The sequence below is a fragment of the Canis lupus genome, chromosome 17 (assembly GCF_003254725.2).
Source record: "Canis lupus dingo isolate Sandy chromosome 17, ASM325472v2, whole genome shotgun sequence".
Lineage (NCBI taxonomy): Eukaryota > Metazoa > Chordata > Mammalia > Carnivora > Canidae > Canis > Canis lupus.
Window position 1 is genome coordinate 26,322,293 of NC_064259.1, and position 14,873 is coordinate 26,337,165.

Here is a 14,873-nt window from a genome sequence, read left to right on the forward strand (position 1 = left end):
TGAAAATATAATCTTGGTCAGACCAAGGCAGAGTTGCTTCTGGTAGGCAGGGGATAGCCACAGAAAGCCTGGCCTAGTGCTAGTCTCTTTGGCCACTAAAGTAACACAGTGGTGATAGGAAGGGTACTACTTCCTACCGTCCTTAGTCTCAGAGATGAACTGTTTGGGTCCAGCTGCTGCTACCACTTTGCTTTCTGCCTTGGATGCTGGAAAGAGGAAGGGCCTGGATGGAGGAGTAGGAGCATATCACAGACATAGAAGTCAGACTAGAGTTTCTGTCTTGTGCTCTGCCATAGAATCTATATTGAGACTTGGCCATGAATGGCAGTTCTGGGTGAGCTCATACACCCTCTGTGCAACTCTACTATTGCAGCACAAAAGCAGCCATAGATAATATGTAAAGGAGGAAGTGTGGCTGTGTTCCAATAAAACTTTATTTACAAAAACAGGGAGTGGTTCAGATTTGATCCCCAGCCCACAGTTTGCTGACCCCTGATAAGAGATACTGGAAGTCATATCTAGCTAGAAAACATCAGTTGCAATTCTCTCATGTTTCGGAGAAATGGTGAGATGACCTGTCCAGAGTCACACCATGGTTGAGCCAGGATTATAAACCAGAATCTGACTTTGAGATCAGTGCCCATTTTGTGAGTCTCTGGTGCCTCTGCTGTGCAGTCTGGTTATAGCATCTGGTTTTAAGGGGAGGGTCATGTGAATGCAGGAAATACCTGCCTGAGGTGGCCTGTGAATAGCAACAGCCGAGGGCTCCAGGATGGCAGTTTGACAGGGGCAACCCTTTAGCCTCGTGACCTGCCCTCCCTTTTTTTAGATGGACCCTGTTGACAGTAAAACAAAATACAGGTTGCATAAATTAATATGGAGAAATAATGCCCCAGAGTTGTGAAAAAGAAATGGGCTCCCACAGCTGCGTCACAGGATTTGATCACTTCAGCTGAGAGTGCCAGGAGATTTGAGACAGATGTTTTCAGACATGCCGCATGCCTAAAACATTTCCAGGGGTCGGACTGCAAATAGTGACTTAATAAGCGGAGAAACAGGGAAAGTATGCAAGTTGAGGACACAAGCGTTTATTCACCACGAGGTGCATGGCCAACCTCTTTGCATTCCATCTGCCTGTCAGGGTTGGCTCTTTCATGTCGTGCCCTCCGTATTGCTCTTCGTCTGCCCGTGAATAAAGTGCAGCATTGTGGTTAGTAATCCCACTCCAGTGACTCGACTTCAAATGTGGTTTTGGAGTGCATCCCAGAGTTCTGTTTGCTAAGCTTCCTACTCCTGTTTCAGAGACACCACTGGATACAGAGCAGCGAGCACTAAAGGCTTCCCTCTTCCCTTAAACCTGTCGGGTTGTGGGCTCTCTCTCGTTCCCCCTCTCCTTTCCTTTCCTTTTTCCCCCCTTTTTTTTAAGAGAGAAAAAAAAAAACAAAAACCTTCCAAGGCACGTTCATGGATACTAAGCTGATGTGTTTGTTGTTCTTTTTCTCCCTGCCTCCGCTCCTAGTGAGTAACCACACTGGCCGCATCAAGGTGGTCTTTACTCCGAGCATCTGTAAAGTGACCTGCACCAAGGGCAGCTGTCAGAACAGCTGTGAGAAGGGGAACACCACCACTCTCATTAGTGAGAATGGTCATGCTGCCGACACCCTGACGGCCACGAACTTCCGAGTGGGTGAGTTCCTCCACGGTCCCTAACTGTCCTTCCCGAATAGAGTTTTATGAGATCGGAGCGTTTAGACCGACTCCTCCACTCACCCGGCTCCCTGCTTGAATGGGCTTCTGTATCTCAGTGCGAATATTCTGCTGCTTTCGTGAGATCTTTTAAATAGCTTGCCGAATACTTTTTTACTCTGCTTTTTTGGCTTCTCAGAGAAATGGCAAGCAGGATATTGCCCCTCATGGCTTATCCTTTACGCAGCCTGTGGTGATAGGAGATATCAAGAGGACAGAAGGGAATAGGTGTCAGAGGAAGACCCTCGTGCATGACTTGCATGGATCAGCTTGAGATTTTTGTCTGCTCAGTAGCAGGGAGAATTTGCATTGGATCTGACTCCTGTTGCAAAATTTGGATAGTGGTGATTAAGTTAGAATTTCTCCTTTATGAAGAGTCACGTTCTAGAAAAATTCTAAAAATTGTCAAAAACTGAATTTCGGCTGTATAGAGGAGTACGGACTTGCATCTTTTGCCACATTTCGGCTCTGTATCAAAAGGTTGGATTATAAATTGATATATGACATGGATTTAGGGGAAAAATGCTAGTGGCATGCTGTCAGCACTCAAAACCTTTTAATCTTTTATAACTAATTTAAATACGAACTATGGGGGTTATTGAAAAGAAAGCTTTTCACTTTTAAAATTTTTGTGGTGTTTTTACTTTTTTGTAAAGGGAGAAAGTATTGCGGTCCACTGAATGCTGTCACACAGCCATGTTGTCATGCAATACAGTATTTTTGTCACGGAAAAATGTCTTTTATTATTTTTTGACCAATTATGGTTTGCCATGTGTACTCAAATAATCACAGACACCCACATTGCTTTATGAGTTACTCACAAGAATAACCCAAATGTCAGACAGATAATAACACTGGCTAGATCTGGTCTTTTTATGGAATATTGCTGTTTAGTCTTGAGTGTGTGTGTCTGGGGGGTAGGAGAGAGGGTGTTTCTTTCAAACTGATTATCATCAAGACAAAATACAAGGGGACAGCCTGAAGTCCTTATTAGCTCTTTGATTATTCTCCTGCTTTATTGTGACTCCTAGTCTTATGAGGTCAAAGCAGTGTTCTAGATAGATAGTCTGTGCTTGGAAAAAACATGTGCCCACAGATACTATTTAAAAGAGTATTGTGAATGTCCGGGCTCTGATAGGGGTGTTTGGGCATATTTTAAAAAGAATTTAGCTGGTAGGTGCCAAGGGGCACATTATGGTTTGCAGGGCAGAGAACCGAGTCTAATGGGAAGTGTGTTGAACTGAGGATCAGGAAACTAGATTCTGGTCCTGGTCCTGCCACTAACTCCCTAATCCACAGGGTGTGACAATTAGTGTTTCTGGACCTCAGTTTTGTCTCATCCACAAAATAAATGGCTTATGTTTAGCGACCTCTGAAATTCAGTGTGTTTTTAAAATCTTAGGACTTTTTATGGGTAACAAGTAATAATTTTTTTTGGAGGGTTACAGACAATGAGGGGAAAAGAAAAGGTATTTCCCAGTAGGTCGTTATGGGCTTTAATGGCTTTTTCCCACTTTTACTTTTCTTGATTGCCTTCGTTACTCTCATTACTTTCCCAGCTCCAACATCATCGACAGCGTCTGCTCCTCCTCCTCCTCGCATTTTTCATAAATCTTTACAGTAGGAATGACAAAGTAATCGGATGGGTGGTAATTTTTTGGCTTACAGTGTATTCATTTTGAAACTAAATATTTGAAGGCTTTGAGAAACAGAGGAAGTCTACTTGTTAAAACATGCTGCACACTTTCCTGTCTGGCATTTAAGCAGATGTTTAGGAACAGGATACACGTAGCCTATTCACAGTATGAAACGGAGCAAACTTATTTACACACAAAAAAATTTCAAAACCAGAACTCTACTGTGCCACAAAAGGATTGGCATACTACTTGAAAAGAGAGAGACAGAGAGGGCATGGTAATAAAGTTTCACCCTGGAAATCCTGGGAAGTATTTCATTTATATCCAGAGCTATTTTCCTCTTCCCTTTATTTTAATTCAAATATTGGAAAGTTTCAAAGAGAAGTTTTACATTTTTTTTAAATTGAAGAATGGTTATTTTCTAGAACTCAGAGATGATTAGTCAGAAGTACAGAAAATTTTAGAAATTCATTTTTCAGCCCTGTATCTTTGTGGGCTTAGATGGTTTAATATAGTTTTATTACTTACAAAAAAGTGGCTTTCTAACTTAGTGGGTTTTCTCTCTATACAATATATTACAATATTACAATATATTAACAATATATTAATATTACAATATATTAAATCTTTTGACAAATAAGATATACGTATGGAAAATACAATAGCTTGGGAAAAATTCAAAATTCGTTGTAACTTGTTGCTCTCTTTGGCCTCTGGTATGTAAGGTGTGGAGGCTGGCTAACTTCTGTAAAGGGTCAGATGGTAAATACTTGAGACTTTGCAACATAAACTGTGCGGCGTGCAACTACTCAACTCTAAGTGCCCTTGCACGCAACCATAGACAATATGTATAAGAATGGGTGTGACTGCATTACAAAATCTTGGGTGGGCATAGTTTGCTGACCCCTGCTCCAAGGAGTCAACATAATACGGGGAAAACCATATGGACTTCAAGGTCAAGGCAGCTTAATTAAATAATCTATTTTGAGAATCAGAATACAGAAATAATTTTGAACATTTCCAGGGTGATTTATAGTTTTTTTTTTTTTTTTTTTGAGGAAGCTAGACACATAGTATTGTTAACATTTTTTTGATAAGGAAACTTAGGTGGGTGGTATAAGTGAACTTGACTTAGTTACACAGCAAGTCTGTTAGCTAGGACCAAAACTTAGATCTCCTTAAGTCATCTGTTTATTTAATTTCCTGGGGTCTGACCACAATGTGTAGGAGGGACACAGGTGAAGGACCTCATGGAGCTGGGTTTTGTGGGAAGGATGAGTGATCTGATAGAACATAGGCGGCTGAGACAACACCTGCTCTGGGTTGGCGTCCTGGCTTCATCATGGCCATTGGAAATATTCCGGCTTTAGGTCCTCATGGACTCAGGTCACTGACCACAAAAAACAAGTAATAATAGATACACAGAGGGTAGTTCTGTGGCAGCCACAGGGGTAATATTTGTTTCTTCCTTTTTTAATGCTGCTTCTACATTAGTCTTTCTGGTTTATGGTGATGGTGAGTCTGGACTGTTCAGATGTGAGAGACAGATGTATTTTTCATGACTATTAAGCATATAGTCTCTATTCTTGAATATTCAGTTGGGGAAAATTTTTTTAAGACTTTATTTTTAAGTAATCTCCATACTTAACCAGTGGGGCTCAAACTTACAACCTCAAGATCAACCCCTCAACTGAGCCAGGCAGGGACCCCCAGTTGGAGAAATCTTTTTTTTTTTTTTTTTTTTTAAGATTCCATTTATTTATTCATGAGAGAGAGAGAGAGAGAGGCAGAGACACAGGCTGAGGGAGAAGCAGGCTCCACACAGGGAGCCTGATGTGGGACTTGATCCCAGGTCTCCAGGATCATGCCCTGGGCTGAAGGCAGCACTAAACCACTGAGCAACCCGGGCCGCCCATCTTAAGTATAACTTCCACTTACTGTGAGGCCTTAATGACGATGATATCCGAGGGAAGTACTCTGAGATTCTAGAATAAACTTATTTTTATGAACATGATATTAATATGATATAACAGAATATTTACATTAAATGGCATTTCCTTTAAAGCAGATTTCTAATAAGTTTTTTTGTGACATTCTGAGCTTTGTCTCTTTGCTCTCCCCACCTTTGCCTTTTTAAAAAATGGGAACATAGTCCCAGTTGGGTGGGCCAGCAGGTTAACCACTGTTGTTTTAATGGATTCTTTCCATTCATAGGGATATAACGAAGATGACCTTCTGGTATTTTTAAAGTTGTTTATAGAGTCGTAAGTTCTCCTATTAAGAAGAACACAGGAATTCATGTTGTCACAACTTGACTATTTGAAATAAAATAATACTCTCCGTAGCATAGCTTATTTGTAGAACCAGTGAAAAGCAATCATGATTGCTAAAATAACACATTTGGTTTATATGATGCTTCTTTCACTGAGGAGTTACAGGGGACATAGTTACCATCAACATCAATTGAATAATTACAAAAATTATTCGATAATTTAAAAAGTATGTTCCCATATGTTATTTCATTTGATGCTTGCTTCTCCTATTTTGTGGGTGTGAGTATCAAGGCCCTGGTGGTTTGATTAAAGATGACTTTCAGTTGGGTTTTCTGTCCCAGAGTCCAGATACCTCCTGCTTTCCATGTTGCCAAGTGAGTATGTATTTAACCCTGTACTAGATTTTCCAAGACATATCGTCAAGCTGTCTCCTGAGAGCTCGTGCTTTGCGGAGATGAGCAGTATGTGTAAATAAATGGAAAGCAACGTAGCACATTTTCGCAGGAGCTCAGAGAAGGAGATACCCTGTCTAGCTGAGGGAGGAATACTTTGAGAGAAGGAGGATGGTGTGTGACTTTTCTGTTGAGCTCACTGTGCTACCCCAGCTGCTATCCCCGTTGGCTCATGGTGGGAGCTGGGGAAATGCACGTTGCCTGATTGTAGATGGATGGGGGCAGTGAAACTTGAAAGATTAGTTAGGTTTCAAAACACAGAGGGGATGGGAAGGAGTGAGAAGGGATATAAAGCTGATGGGGGAGGAATGACTTCACCTGTTAGAAGGAGGCATGGGGGGCCAGAAGGCTCAGGTTGTTTCTGCAGAGTGGGAAGAGTTTCACTTAAAGGTAGAGAGCCTGGGAGGTAGTGCTCAGAGACATGACAAGTCCAGGACGGTAGGTTGGGGCAAGACTGGAGGAGTACCTTGAATTCCCAGCTTAGGAATTTGGACTTTTTCAGAACTTGCTAACAGTCTCCAAAAAGGGGACATAACTATTGATCATTTTGAAAAAAGAGGGCAGTTTTCTCAGTTTTTAAAGGGAGGAAACTAGTGTTGTAATAGCAGAATTTAGCTTTTGAACAGCTCCTGATAGAGGATGACCTCTAGCCCCTTTTAATGGTTTTGAGGTGGGCTTGCTGCTTTGCACTGGGAGTCTTCCCCACACACCTCACAGAACCAACTTAGTCCTGAGTGTTCTTGAGGAATAGAAGCAGTTCATTTTGTTACACGCTTTCCATAGGATCTCTTTGTGAGGAGGGAAGAACAACAGTTCCCGCTCACTGAGGCACTCAGTAAACCAATAACTGCTCAAGGAGGAGGAAGCATTTAGATTTTTTTTTTTTCCAGCAACTTAGTTCAGATGCTGAGTCTTTCGTCCTCTGCCAGTTTTTGTATGGATCTCTTGATGTTTATCCAACACAAAAACCAATGAAATGCCAACATATCACTCTCCGATTCACTGGGGCATATATTTTCCCCTTGATGCATTATATAGGTTTATGTTTTTAAACATAATCAAATACTACATTAAAAAAAAGTGGTGGCTTTTCAGTTGGGCAATTTGGAATGCTTAAGAACTCATCAGAGAAACTGCTCCAGATATATTTAACCTTCTCAAAATATTTTCAGATACTGAATAAATGTCATAATGTAAGGCATTTTCTTGTTTATTTTATTGAGTTGTGGAGGTGGTATAGGAACATGAATGTATTTAACATATTTATCGAGCACCTGTTGTGGGCCAAGGATGGGTATCACATTGGAATACAGCACTGAACAAAATAGATTCTTGACCCTGCAACACTGAAAAAATACAGTGTGGCTGAATAATGTGGGTGAACCTTGATGATACTATGCTAAGTGAAATCAGCCAGTGACAAAGTGCCAAATGGTATATGATTCTACATGTATGAGTTACCTAGGTAGTCGGATTCATAGAGGGAGAGAGAGTGGTGGTTACCAGGGGCTGTTGGAAGAGGGATGGGGTGTAGGGAACTACTGTTTAATGGCTAGAGAGTTTCAGTTTTGCAAGATGAAGAAGTCCTGGAGATTGAATACTCAACAGTATGAATGTACCTAACACTAAAGACCTGTACAGTTAGAAATAGTTAAGAGAGTAAATGTTATTTTGCATGTATTTTACCACAATTAAAAAATTTTAAAAACCTAAGCTGTAGTGTGAGCGTACACTACTGTCAAATGTATACTACCAAAATTTATTACATGTATGAAAAATTTGACATAATGCCAGATATTGATAACTGCTATGAAGAAATAGAAACTTGGGAGGGGGATAGAGATGGGAGTGTTGGTGGAAGGTATGGAATGATATTTTATTTTTATTATTTTTAAAAGATTTTTTAATAAAGATTTTATTTATTCATGAGACAGAGAGAGAGAGAGAGAGAGAGAAAGGGGCAGAGACACAGGCAGAGGGAGGAGCAGGCCCCCTGCAGGGAGCCCAATGTGGGACTTGATCCCGGAACTCTGGGATCATGCCCTGAGCCAAAGGCAGATGCTCAACTGCTGAGCCACCCAGGCGTCCCCCCCCTCCTTTTTTTTAGGCGCCCCTTTTAAAAAAGATTTTATTTATTAATGAGAGACACAGTGAGAGGGGCAGAGACATAGGCAAAGGTAGAAGCGAGCTCGCTGTGGGGAGCTGGACGTGGGACTTGATCCCACTGGGATCACAATGAAGGCAGCTGCTCAACCACCAAGCCACCCAGATTCCCCTGGATTGCTATTTTTAATCCACCCAAAGGGCTGTCTGTTGAAAGGACTTTTTAGCAGGGACCTGAATGGAGAGAATAGTGAGCTGTGGAAGAGAACATCATAAACTTTATAATCTATCACTGTGTTTATTGTTTTATTTAAACTGTGGTTCATCACCAGAGGGCTGGTGTTTGGAGCTTTCAGGCAAATTTGTCCTATATGTTGTCTTGGATTAGGTTTTATCGATCTGTGAATAGAATAGGTGCATTTATACACACACACATAGTCTATCAGGGAATCCTGTTAATAACATCTGTAAATAAAGAGCCTCATACAAAGAGGATGGAGGCAAGCCTTTTTCCTGGTGTAAAAATGTTCCTGGAATAATTGCAGAAGGAATCTTGATTATTTATAATGAAAAGTATACAGTGTTTAATGTAGAAAAGAATTACCAAAGAAGCTGTTTTGCCTCTTTCTCCAGTATTTTATATAAGACAGATCCCGTGATTTTGGTATGGAGCTTGCTTTGAATGGAAATTAAAACTGGTTGTGAGGGCAAATGTGTATGTGTGTGCATTTGAGTGTCTGTATTTAGGGAAAGGGTCCATCATGGAGGAAGACTGCATGGAAAGGTGATTTCAGGGGTTAGTTGGACAAAGGAGAGGCAATAAATTGACTCTAAGAACCAAAATCAGGAGTGAATGAGGTCCTTTTGGTTGAAAAGGAAGATCTTTGAAGATGAGAAGGTGAGGGGCATCAGAGTGGTTATATAAGAAAGGAGGTCTATAGTCAGGACAGTTAAAGAAAGAGGGAAAGAATGAAAAGAAACGAAATAACTGTAGGTAAAAGAGTTCAGCAGTTTGCTAGCTCTGTGAGAAAGGCATGAGTGATCTATTGTTCTTTGTAAGCCATGCCTGGCCTATATCATGAGGGTGGCTGGGACTCCTTAACGGGGATGTGCTGGCTAACCTAGAATAAATGATCTTTCAGAATTCCTTGGAGTCTGTAACACACTGTCTCGAAGTGTGTATTCTTTCCTAGTCACTCAGCGTGAGCACATGGGATGAACTTTGGAAAACCAGACTCCTTAGCATGCTGGTTCTTCCAGAATAAGCTGCTGCCTGGTTCCCTGGCCTTAACTCAGCCTTAATCTCTGCTTCTTCAGGTTTCCAAAGGTCCCCAGACACGCCAGGCCTTCTGCACTGCTGTGCCTGGCAGGTGCATTTCCCCACCCAGTGTGCCTGGGCAGTCACCCGCTGCTCTGTCAAGAGTCAGCCAAGCGCTGCTCACGTGACAAAGCCTCCTTTCCTTAATTTGTTGTCATACCTGTATTTCACTAAATTCTAAACTGCTTGGGGACAGGGACCTATCTGCTTTTTGTTGGTCTCCCTGGTGCCAGCATAGTGCATTATTTTAGAAATGGTTATTGCATCTTGGTTGACAGAGCAGTTTGTCTATGCAGGTGCCCGTAATAGTGGCACAGAGATTTTTCCTGATAAAGCTTCATCATGAATCCTCAGGCAACTGAAATCACATGAGCAAAATAACCATCTGAGCCGTCTTTATATAGAGTTTGGGGACACAAGATAGGAGAGCATATGCCAGGGGCTGCAGGATGCATGAAAAAGGACACATTTGTAGTACCTCGTATGGAGTTTGGATTTGGCATTTTAAACACTGACTGTAGTGTACTTTCTACTCATGGCAAAGTGCAGTTAGATTCCTATATATTGAGCTGCTCCTGCTACATGGACTTCCCACTCCCACTCTTACATCTGTCTAAATACCCACAGTCTCTTTAGGAACAATTTCAAGCTCTATTTCATATGTTTCTGTCTGTGCTGCTTTTTCTCTTTCCTGTTCTCCTTCTAGTGATTACTCTGTCAGTTGGCACTGGTGATCTAGCTCAGTTGTACTATTGATGGATCTGGAAGCCCAGGCTAGTGATTGAAGTAGTAAAATGAAGCCTGTAATGACCCGACCTTCTTGTAGTACCTTTCTGAGGCTTATGAGAAGGAGCAGGCTGAGGGTGTGTATGGATGGGTTCCTTAGATCGATTTCAAGAAGGCCTTTATCCCAAACATGACCAATCCTTCTCTTAATTCACAACTTCTGTGTCCTGTTATATGGGGCAGTGCATTTAGAGCTCCTGGAGTTTGGATAGGGTATGTCCCCTTCATACTACAGAGACCATGGTTCCTTCATTTACTGATCCTAATGGCACCTTAGCTTCAAAAAAGACATGGGGCACCTAGGTGGCTCAGTTGGCTAAGTGTCCAACTCTTGTTTTCAGTTCAGGTCATGATTTCAGGCTCGTGAGACAGAGCCCCACATCAGCCTCTGCACTGGGCGTGGAGCCTGCTTAAGATTATCTGTCTCCTTCTGCCCCTCCCCACTTCCTCTTTCTTAAAAAAAAAAAAAAAAAAAAGACACAGAAGGATGTTTCCATTACTCCTTCACTGTGGTCCTTTGATCCTAGTGCACAGAAGGCTCTGTACTTGCTCACATTTAGGCTAGCTCTGGGCAGATTAGAGTACATACAAAGTAGTATTAGGTATCGTTATCATATGGCGGAGACAATGTAGTAGCACCATGTTCCCTCTGCCTTGGATCTGCTCCTCCTTGAGGGGTTCACTTGCTTACCCAAGAAGCTCTTGCCTGTTTCCAAGCCTGCTGGCAAGAGTGAAAGCATTTAAATAGTGTAGCACATTCTGGAACTGAAAGCTGTGGTCAGGAGGAAAAGTAATCATGCATAGATGGGGGCATCTCTAGTGATGTACGATTGTAACATTTGATCCTGCTTTGTGCTCCTCACTTGGCTGTCGGTTGTGTAATTTACCTCTGGGTTCCTTGGTTATAGTAAATTTAAGGAAGTTGGACTTAACATAAATACTGAACTCACATTTATGAGATATGGTGTATATCTGCAGCATTTATTGGCATACAAGTTGGGCTCAATTTTGCATCTGTAGTATAAGAGTCAAACATTTATATCGGCTTTTAGTATCAAGGTATATATATTTCTTCCAAGTGGAAGAGGAATAACGCATTTGTGTATTGTTGGAAAAACGTCCTGGAACTAACATCACAGATGATATGAAAATGTTTTTGAGGGCAGCCACACAGTCATCTTCATGTTACGCAGTCCAGGAAAATAAAATAACTACCAAATGGGGAAGGATAAAGTTAGTTAGGAAGTTTGAGATTTATTCTCCAAAGTTATATCACAAATAAAATGAGAAGAGCCAGATGCCCTTCCTTTGCCAATTTAATGTAATGCTGTCATTGATACACTTATTGAAACTTGATTTAAAAAAAAAAAAACCAACAACTAGATTTTCTATTTAGTTGGAATATAGTTATAGAGAATGGTTTCCTGCTTGACACCATTATCTTGAATTTAGATTCATGCAATAATTACCAAAAAACTGGCATGGCTGCAGTATTGGCTTTTGTAAGATTTGGTGGGAAAAAGAAAACTTTCGGCAGTAATGAAAGGTTTCTTCACTCTGAGACCAAACTTAGGATGCCCATCAGATTCAATAAAAACTTGTTCTGGATTATGAAGAGTTTCTAAGCTTTCCTCGTGTAAAACCTCAACCTGATTTTCATCAAATTTTCCTTAGAAGAGGTAAAAGGGAAACTTGACATTAAGATTTTTACAGTGAGGAAAGCAGACCACTGCCCTTTCTCTGGCAAATTAGGAAGTACACTGGAACATTTTTAACTAGTCTTATTTAGCAGGATTAGAATATGTCACTTTTTGCCACTTCATTGTCCCTTTCTGAAGAAAGGGTGATTTATGAGTCCTCTGGATCTTCTTGTGGTATTAATAACATTTTGAGCCAGCTGTTTTATTGGGTGTACACAGAGGGTAATTAGAAACATCTGAGAGTCCTGTAATGTGCCCAGAAAACCATGATGTTGTATGGAAAAGAAAAAAAAAATAACATTCATGCCAAAGTTGTGTACTTGGTAAATAGATGAATTAGCATTAAACAGAATTTACTCTGTATTATACCCGTTTTGAAAAAGAAGCTAACTCTTCTGGCTGAAAATACCCTCTTATTGAAACACTTTCGCTGCAGAAATCGTAACCTTATTTGGTAAAAGACCTTCTGACTGTGCTGTTCATACAGTAATTATCATTTCCCTTCTGTCAAACTCCATCATATTATAGACCGTTTTCTGCCAGAAGTATTTCTTCTTTTTACCTGGCAGTTACTTGAAAACTTTAGAATTCTGAGGGATCTCGTTTAAGGAAATTAACTCTTAGAAACATACTGCACGAGGGACTAATAGTGTCCAATTTGCCTAATGGTCTATCCTAGAAATTAGGGTGGGACTCAAGAGCTGGGGCTCTCTTTTAGCTGGTTTTTTGAAATCCGATCTGCTCCAGTGGTGGCTGAGTTTGAATATTTGGGTATGCAGCAATAACAGCAGCTAAATCAGGGTCTGATTTAAATCAGGTCCTGTTCTCTCTTCCCTCAAGACAAAATCTAGACAAGAAAACCTAACAATTTGCTGGTGGCTGTTGAATGGTTCCTTTCATCTTCATTCACAAATAACAAGCCCTCCTGACAAGTCAGTGCCGAGTCAAACTGACGCATCCCAGGCAGCCATGGACAGGGTTCAAGTTGGAGGAGTCCAGTCTCTTTTCAACCTGTCTTGCTTTGTGTGTCTCCATTGGGTGTGCCATTTTTGTCCTGTTTACTCATTTTGAGTGGGATTCCTCATCAATCCTGAGACAAAATGGTAGCTAATTGTTAGAGGCTGGTGGTGACTTAATGAAGCCTCTAGAAGGAGAAGTGGATTCACCTGTATAAAAATGTTCATGGGGTGAGGGAGGTAAGATAGTAGTTAGGAGCTCTGGCTGAAACCTGACTTCAGATGCCTGCCTTTTCCAACCCCTAAATCGGTGGTTCTCAGTCCTGGTTCCACAGCAGAATGTCCTATGAATTACTTAAAAGATACAGATGCCCAACCCACACTGCTGGCCTCCTGGATCATAATGCCTGGGTGTGTTTTGAAAATGGACAATGTTGGCAATCGTTAGCTGTGGCTCTGATAGAGAACCTGTGGTCTAAGCCAGTGCTCGTCACCCTTCCAGGCTCAGGAATCACTATGAATCTTGACAAAATGCAGGTTCTGATTCAGTAGGTCTGGGATGGGGCCTGAGATTCAGCATTCCGTACAAGCTCTTGGGAAAGGGATCCCACCAGGCAGGCCATGGATCACCCACACAGTAGCAAAGATCTAAGGTATTATTAATTCATAAAAATTGTTTTGAAAAGATACATTATCATTAATTAATGATCAGGTTCTTAGGAATCTGACACTATGTTGGGAAGTGGTTTATAAATGCTATATAATCAAAATATGTTAACCCTTTGCAACTTTCCTACCTCATTTTCTTTCTCTATTAAGCTGAGGTTACCTGCCAGATAGTCTCTTGGGCACGATCACAAAGGATAGCATCAAATGCTGGTGTGCAGGCTGCCCTCTCTCTTGACCCTACTGTTTCAGCCTGCTGTGGCCGGTCTCTTTGCCTTCAGAATTTCCAGGGGGCAGTCAGATAGCCTCTTTGTTCACCTTGTCCCCTGAATTTCAAGGGATATGTGTTAGGCTCTCCAGACAATTGTCACCTTCTCTGCCTTAGGGCAGCAAGCTGGTTTCTGCAGTGCAGCCAGCACCCCAGGCAGTGAGATGACTATTACTTCTGTCAGCTTTCAGATGTAGTTCAAATCCCATAACAGAAGTTAAGCATCTGACCCTTGGTTTCGGCTCAGGCCCTAATCTCACAGTTGTGAGATCAAGCCCTGAGTCGGGCTCTGTGCTCAGCATGGTACTGCTTCAGACTCTCTCTTCCTCTGCCCCTCCCCACTGTGCTTTCTCTCTCTCGCAAATAAATAAAAATAAAAATCTTAAAATAAGTTCCATTCCATAGTCTGCACAAATAGATGCAAAAACAGTACTTTGCCTCCTGGTACTAGGATATAAATTTGAATTGTTTTTCTAGATGAAGTGAAATGGGAGATATATTTGCACAGATCCATCCTTATTCCAATTAAATTTTACTTGTGATTAATATTAAGTATTTTGAAAGGACTTGAGAATACAGTCTTCATGATAAGATTTATTCAAATGATACTGAGTTGTCTAAACCCTTCACGAAACCATCATCTTGGCTCTTTGATAACATAATCTCTGTCCTGAACTTTTTTATACCCAAGCCTCCCTAGATACCTACAGTGCCTAGATTTTGACTAATGAATGTGACATTTGAGAGCAGTTACAGCATACTAGAGAAGTTGACTTAATGGGAAATGAATTCATTAGCTGGGATAGCAAAGCTAAAACTCTCTCTTGTTTTTGCCACCACAATCTCATTGTATTTCCTTCTCTTCACTCTGGCCTCTTCCTTTTTCTCCACCTGCATCTACCAGGCACATCCTAGGTGGCACATGCTCTGTTCTCTCAGTTAGTTACTCTGCAGTCTCTGGCTCACAC

General features: G+C 41.3%; 1 protein-coding gene across 15 annotated transcripts in view; it reads left to right on the forward strand.

Moving 5' to 3' along the window:
* LTBP1 (latent transforming growth factor beta binding protein 1) overlaps positions 1–14,873 on the forward strand; it is a 391,779-nt gene that overhangs the window by 162,624 nt on the left and 214,282 nt on the right. For 8 of the 15 annotated variants that reach the window (XM_025454210.3, XM_025454208.3, XM_049095987.1 and 5 more), the window contains exon 5: positions 1,520–1,687. The exons of 2 other annotated variants lie outside the window; for them this stretch is intronic. In XM_025454210.3, the coding sequence (XP_025309995.1) occupies positions 1,520–1,687 (168 nt within the window). Of the gene's footprint in view, positions 1–1,092; positions 1,211–1,249; positions 1,688–14,873 lie in introns of those variants that run through there. 5 more of the 15 variants (XM_025454217.3, XM_025454219.3, XM_049095992.1 and 2 more) reach the window with 4 other exon arrangements.